The sequence below is a fragment of the Argentina silus genome, assembly GCF_951799395.1.
Source record: "Argentina silus genome assembly, chromosome: 5".
NCBI lineage: Eukaryota > Metazoa > Chordata > Actinopteri > Argentiniformes > Argentinidae > Argentina > Argentina silus.
Window position 1 is genome coordinate 17,329,322 of NC_139659.1, and position 7,500 is coordinate 17,336,821.

Consider the following 7,500-nt stretch of genomic DNA (forward strand, 5'->3'; position numbering starts at 1 on the left):
CACTTTCACTTTCACCGCTCATTAACAGTAAGAGATGGCTCTGATCAGGAAACTGTGAGATCATCTTAACAGTCCCTCCTAAAGACCGCTTCACCCTCACTACCCCCCCCTATACTAACCCTAACCCCCACCCCTCTTCTCCCCTGCTACCCCCATGTACAAGTTCTCTCCTGCTAATAAAATATATATTTTTAAAAATAACAAAAAAAAGAACCTACTGGCATTATGACTGCCAATGGCCCCTGGTGTGAGCATTGATTACTTTGTCTTATGATGACTGTTGGATAGATGATTCACTTACTTAAACAAATGTATTGTTGTAAGTCGCTTTGGATAAAGGCGTCTGCTAAATGCCATGAATGTAAATGTAATGTAAATTTAACCCTCTAAGTTTATTGACTGTTACGAGTTCAATTCTTCTTTAACCTATCTTTAACCTATCTGCTCCATAAAATGGTCGACCAGAGACTTAAGCAAAAGACATCCATAAACCAGATTATTGTTCCTGAGTTTACCAGACGTCAGTACACACCTCACTCGCATGCAAGCACGCAGAAGTTTATGGATTGGCAATTATGGGTTGAGTAAACATTTTTACGAGGACAAGAAACCAAAACTAAATTTCATTTACGCCAGTCATTCACCACGTGGTTTCTCTGAAATGGTTTGCTAATTTGTAATCCATTATTCCATTTACTAGAGCATGCACTAAATTCACCACTTTTATTATAAAACACAAAAACATACATCTATGCTGACCTATGTAGATTCATGTAGGTAATTTCACATTGTCAATGTTGGATGAACCATCTAATTTAAAAACTTGTTTACTCACTAAAAATATTATTTGTTGTATGATGGAAGTCGTGTAGGCCTAGCATGCATATTATACGTACCAAACAAATGAAATTAAAGATATAAATTGATTGACTGGCTGATCTTTTTCATATTGTAAAGAGCTGACCATTCCTGGTTGTCGTACTGCTATTTGATAAGAGATTGATACCTTGAATTTAAGAGCCCTCCTTAGTATTCATCATGCACTCTCTGACTCAGACCACAAGAGGGCGACAGAGCAGCAGACCAGGACAATGTAAAGCTTGACTAAAGAATACAGTATACTTATGTGGACAATATGAACAAGGGTGTCATTTGAGACTGCGCGTCTCTCTGTCTGTCCCGTAGATGTCTGAGACATGAGATTTATGTAATACTGTAGTTAGTATGTTGCAAGCTGTTTACAGATTTCCTGGATACCATGTCTGCTGTGGTGAGACTTTAAGCCACAATTCTATCTTTAAGTACCCCTCAACACACCCACACTAGTCACACCCAACTGTGGTCTACCCCAGGATCCACGGAGGTTGTAGTACGCTGGGGAGAAGTCACAAGCTCTATCATACACACATGTCTGTGTTACACTTTGTGGTCCAGCCAAATGAGCTGTAATCACCAGGTCCCCTACAGAAGACAGCAATCACTGGACACACACAATGGGCTCTTTAACTCTCTCTCTCACACACACACACACACACACACACACACACACACACACACACACTTGAGTAGTTCCAGGCAAACTGTTAGGAGTGAAAACCACAATTTTAGGAAGGCCGATTATGAGCGATGCAGAAACAAACACTGGAGGAGTAAATGTAAAAACACAGAGACACGGTTCAGAAATAAGATGTTTATTATCAACACTGAAACAGTGGAAGGGAGGATTTACAAAAGAACTTAAAACTGATATCTAAACTCATTACTACTAAAAAAATAATAATAACAAAAACATAAAAACTGGGCACTTTGTTTTGTTTTTCCATTAAAAAATGAATCTTTATACAATTGTCATTTCTATAGGTAGCACATTAAGATAAATGCGTTGAAAAAGGTAACATTCTGCTAAACAAAAGTTTACAAAAAAAGACATTTTGTTTCCTGAAGACAATTTAGAAAGAGGTGGTCAAATATTGACCAATATTTTTTTCCTTTTCATACTAATATAAAACATGGTCTATAAACTATAAAAAGGTTTTGAAAAAAAAAGCTTATTTACAGCCATAAAAAGACAGTTAAAAAAGGAGTAGGTCATGGTTACCCCTAAACACTGATACAGGGTCAGATATGTGTTCATCCTCCTATGGTTATGGTTAGGATGGGGGGGACGGGGGGGGGGGGGTCAATCTTAGATCTGTAGTTGGGGGTGAAACAGGAAGCACCCGTAGGTTTGCTTCAGTGATCGGTTCTGGTGACGAGAGAGAGGGGCTGTGTCTGCAGCATGGCATGGTGGGAGCTCAGCACTGATTGGTGGAGGGAGGTGGGAGGGGGCAAACCGGAAGGAAACAGGATTGGACGAGAGAGGATGGAAGGAGCCTGGCTTCTAGCGTAACCCATGTGGGGAGAGAAGGGGGGGTGAGAGGAGGAAGGGGAGGAGGAGGAGGAGGAGGAAGAGGAGCAGGAGGGAGATGAAGAGGGGGGTCCTGAGGTTCTGGCTGTAGGGAGGTGTGTGTGTGAGTGAGAGTATATATGAGACTGAGGCTGGGAGTGTATCTGAGTGTCCTTGTGTGGGCGGTGGGGTTTGGTGGTGAGGGACAGAGGCTGGACTTGTTCGGTGTGTGTTGGTGTGTGTTCGGGGTGTGAGTGTGTGTGTTCGGTGTGTGTGGGTGCGGGAGCTGCCGGGGAAGCCAGAGCTGTGGTTGGTGTTGCTGGGGAGTCCAGTGAGGAGGCGGGGCTAGCTTGGGAAAGGTGTGTGTGAGTCAGGTGTGTGTGAGATGCACTCTGCTTCTCCTGAGATCCGTAGGGCAAACACATCTTCTTGGGCTGTGGATGCTGCGGAGAGTAATGCTCTCCAGAGGCTAAGAGAACCAGACAGACGGGGAGAAACACACACACGGATCAGTCTCTGCTGCGGCGCATTGGTCATTTCAGTCGTGTGGTGTGTGGTGAGTGTGTTGTGTGGGGTGGTGTGTGTGGTGTGGTAAGTGTGGTGAGGTGTGTGGTACGGTGTGTGGTAAGTGGTGTGGTGTGGTGAGGTATGTGGTGTGGTGTGGTAAGTGGTGTGGTGTGGTGTGTGGTGTGGTGTGGTGTGGTGTGGTGTGGTGAGGTGTGGTGTGGTGTGTGGTAAGTGGTGTGGTGTGGTAAGTGGTGTGGTGAGGTGTGTGGTGATTGAGTGGTGTGTGGTGGTGTAATGCGTCTCTTACCCTCTGGTCCAGACTCTTTGTTATCCCTCTTTCTCTTCTTCCTCTTTCCCTGCAAACACACAAACATCCAACGTTACACAATTCAGCAGACCAGCCAGGCTACGTGTGTGTATGTGTATATTGTGTATGTGTACATCTGCAGAGTGTGTGTGTGTGTGTGTGTGTGTGTACTCACGTAGTTGTCTCTAGCTGACCACCCAGGGTAGAGCTGAGAGTGGAGCTGTCGCTCCTTGCGAGCCATGTCATAGTACTTCGCCTGCTCCTCACGAGACAGAGAGTGCCACTGTAGACAAAGGACAGGAGATGGTTAACACACGCACACACACGCACGCGCGCGCACACACGCACGCGCGCACACACGCGCACACACACACACACACACACACACACACACACACACACACACACACACACACACACACACACACACACACACACACGACACTCACCCTGCGGCCCAGAATCTGGTTGATGGCTGCGCTCTCCTTCAGTGTACACTCTGACACGACTTTGGCCCTCTGTTCCTTCATGTAGAGCATGAAGGCATTCAGAGGCTTCTTAATGTGGGGCCTCTTCTCTTCTTCCTTCTCCTTCTGGGCCGGAGACACGCACTTCCTGCAGAGACAGAGAGAGACAGAGAGGGTGAGAGAGAGAGAGGGTGAGAGAGAGAGAGAAAGAGAGACAGAGAGAGAGAAAGACAGAGAGAGAGACAGAGATAGAGAGAGAGAGAGACAGAGAAAGACAGAGAGAGAGAGATGAGCAATGATCAGCTATAAGGCACATGAGCATGTCCCAAGTCGGTGTGTGTGTGTGTGTGTGTGTGTGTGTGTGTGTGTGTGTGTGTGTGTGTACCCATGCTGGCTGCCGTCTCTGTCCCTGGGCTCCTGTTTGATGGCTGTGGTGACGATGGCAGGATGAGGGATGGACGACTGGTGGGGAGAGACCACGTGGGGAGAGAAACGACTGGACACCAGGCTGTCGATCAAAACATCCATACACACACACACACACACACACACACACACACATATATATATATATTAGGTACACCTGTACACCTTCTCATGGTGGAGGTGGTGTAATGGTGTAGGGAATGTTTGGGCACTTTGGGCCCATTAATACCAATCAATCATCGCTTGAAGGCCACAGCCTATTTGAGTATTGTTGCTGACCATGTGCATCCCTTCATGACCACAATTTACCCATCTTCTACTGGCTACTTCCAGCATGATAATGCACCATGTCACAAAGAAAAAGTCGTCTCAAACTGGTTTCTTGAACATGACAATGAGTTCACTGTACTCAAATGGCCTCCACAGTCACCAGATCTCAATCCAATAGAGCACCTTTGGGATGTGGTGGAACGGGAGATTCGCATCATGGATGTGCAGCCGACAAATCTGCAGCAACTGCGTGATGCTAGCATGTCAATATGGACCAAAATCTCTGAGGAATGTTTCCAGCACCTTGTTGAATTTATGCCACAAAGAATTAAGGCAGTTCTGAAGGCAAAAGGGGGTCCAACCCGGTACTAGCAAGGTGTACCTAATAAAGTGGCCTGTGAGTATGTGTATATATATTATATATATATATTCAATACATTTAACAGACAGCATACTTGGCATACTGGCAACAACAACAAAACACATCCGACCTTGTGCAGGTACATACCCAGACATTGAAGCATTCATGGCGAGAGCAGCGGGGTAGGAGGGTCTAAACCCTCCCCCAGGTATAGGGTACATGGACTGGCCCTGCCTGGGAAGACGAGAGAGATTGGATGGGGGGGGGGGGGGGGGGGACACACAGAGTGTATCAGAACGGTGCTCACAAATGAATGAATGAATGAATGAGTGTGTGAATGAGTGTGTGTTACTTACAGCCAACCCAGGGGGTGTGGGATCTGGCCCATGCCTCCGGGAGAGAGAGGGTAGTAGGGGGACAGTTCTGCTGGGTGGGGGGTCCGAGACATTCCTGAAGGAGGAGTTGCGAAAAGGGAGTCAGCCACAGTAAAAGGACAGGAGGAAACATTCTACATCCACGATTCTAGATGCGACAGGATCATGTCAGCCTATAGTTCTAAAAGTAGCGCGCATGAGCAGAAAAAAAAACGGGTCCATGGGAACTGCAGCCATGGGAACGCGAGCCAAAAAGTCAACAACCAAAAAGTATTGCTGCTTCAAAAGAAATTGACTGGCGCTAATAAACTAGGGATTCAGTGGCTGAATAAGGTGAAAACAAACAAAAAAAGGGGATTCAGTTCCTAGATTATATTTGGAAGTAACTATACATTGACCATCTGGACCCAAAACGAGAGAGGTTTACAAACGACACACACAGACGGCTAAGATCCCACAGCATCTCTTCAACAAAAGAGGAGAGGAGACTTCCATACCTGTGTCAGGTGAGAGATGAGGAGGGGGTGTCCGAGGGGGGAAGGGGTCTGGGCTGTAGGACAGCAGGGGAGGGAGGGGGGACATGTGAGGGTGCTGCACCACTGGTACCTTATTAGACTGGAGAGAGAGAGAGAGAGAGAGAGAGACAGCAGGGGTGGGGTGGGGGGTGAGATATGGATCTGAGGAGAGTTGATACTGTAATACTGTGTCTGGCCACCAGGTGTCATTGTGGCCTCTCTCTCAGTCCAAAACCTGTGATTGAGTGCAATGTCACAAGAATGGGAATACTATCACTGCCATCACAAAGCCATTACACACACACACACACACACACACACACACACACACACACACACACACACACACACACACACACACACACACACACACACACACACACACACACACACACACACACACACACACACACACACACACACACACACAACTTCCCTCACCCTCCGCAGACAGACAGACGCTGGAATGTTCAGTCTGTATGGTGTTAATCCGCCTAGAGACAATTATCACCCTGTCTGTAGAGGGTGAGGGAGGTTGTGTGCGTGCGTTCAGCAATCGTAAGGACTGACCAGGTGGTTTGGGGTGGGTGAGCGGTGGTCTTTGAGGCCTGCAGTTCCAGGCACATCCAGAAGGGGCCATTTCATCTGCAGGTACTGAAGGAGAGAAGGGTCAGATGTTACAACCAGACACAAACACATGCATCCAGACAACACTGTGCAGAAGAGGAGAAGAGGATATCTCTGTCGTGTCATGTCCTATCCTAGCCTGAGAGCTGGGAGTGAAAGCTGATCATCAAGCCTGACTGTACACACAGTACCAGAACAGTACCGGGGGGGATGAGGGGGGGGGGGGGGGGGGGTAACAGCTGGGAGGAAGTCCTGCTCTGGGGGAGGAACAAGAAGAGGGATAGGGGAGAAGGGGGGGAGAGAGGGGGGGAGGGAAGGAGGAGAAGGGGTTGAGAGGAGAGAGAGAGGGGAGGGGGGGGTTTAGGGAAGGTGAGAGTGCGATGGGAGTTTTGTATCATGTGTTCTAGTGATTCTCCACATGGGTCCTGGTCAGATTACCATCTGCAGACTGAAGCTGCAGCGTACTTTAACACACACACACACACACACACACACACACACACACACACACACACACACACACACACACACCATCTGGTTAGTGTATCAGACTCCAGCTGCATGGACATTCACTAATTTAACCAGTTATGAGCTGAGGGGGGATACAGTATGTGTGGGAACCGATGGCTTAGGAGAGCACCAGTGGAGACTCTCTCTCTCTCTCTCTCTCTCTCTCTCACACATTCCCCAGTACCCGTATAACATTTCACACCCAACACCAAAACCTGTCTCTGCTGCATGTGGGTAATCAAACAGGATTTAGTCTGGAAGTCAGTGGACACTTCTCACTGTCACTGCTGAAATGCGTGCACACACACACACACACACACACACACACACACACGGGGGGGGGGTCAGTAGGCAGAGGTGAGGCTGCAGAGAGGAAGGAAGTTTTGATAAGAGGTCTAAAAATGGCTGTGGTATCATGTAGGGCAGAATGGCAGAGAAGGCAGGATACAGAGAAGGCTGTCTGGATAACACTCACATGCTGCTTCTCCCATTCTCTTTTCCTCTCTCTGTCTCTCTCTCTTTCTTTCTTTCCCTCTCTCTCTCTCACACACACACACACAGAAGTCATGAATAAGAGGCCCATTGTGTGGCAGGTCAAATAAAACTCATAATGAGGACCACAAGAACATAATAAGAGTGGAGAGAGTCTGTTTGCCTGTGCAGGCAGTGTGCAAGAGAGAGAAGGGGGAGAAGGGGGAGAAGGGGGAGAAGGGGTCCAGGAAGCCCCCCCCCCCCCCCCCCCCGCCCCTC

At 47.7% G+C, this 7,500-nt stretch overlaps 1 protein-coding gene across 1 annotated transcript in view; it reads right to left on the reverse strand.

The window, feature by feature from the left end:
- Positions 1 to 1,774: 1,774 nt before the first annotated feature.
- Positions 1,775 to 7,500, reverse strand: part of tcf7l1a (transcription factor 7 like 1a) — an 11,735-nt gene continuing 6,009 nt past the window's right edge. The window contains exons 4-12 of the mRNA XM_083669626.1: positions 6,184 to 6,267; positions 5,596 to 5,713; positions 5,081 to 5,174; positions 4,872 to 4,958; positions 4,053 to 4,175; positions 3,650 to 3,815; positions 3,376 to 3,483; positions 3,201 to 3,249; positions 1,775 to 2,855 (exon numbers count right to left, since the gene is read on the reverse strand). Coding sequence (XP_083525752.1) covers positions 2,233 to 2,855; positions 3,201 to 3,249; positions 3,376 to 3,483; positions 3,650 to 3,815; positions 4,053 to 4,175; positions 4,872 to 4,958; positions 5,081 to 5,174; positions 5,596 to 5,713; positions 6,184 to 6,267 — 1,452 coding nt within the window. The 3' untranslated portion in view covers positions 1,775 to 2,232. The remainder of the gene's footprint in view (positions 2,856 to 3,200; positions 3,250 to 3,375; positions 3,484 to 3,649; positions 3,816 to 4,052; positions 4,176 to 4,871; positions 4,959 to 5,080; positions 5,175 to 5,595; positions 5,714 to 6,183; positions 6,268 to 7,500) is intronic.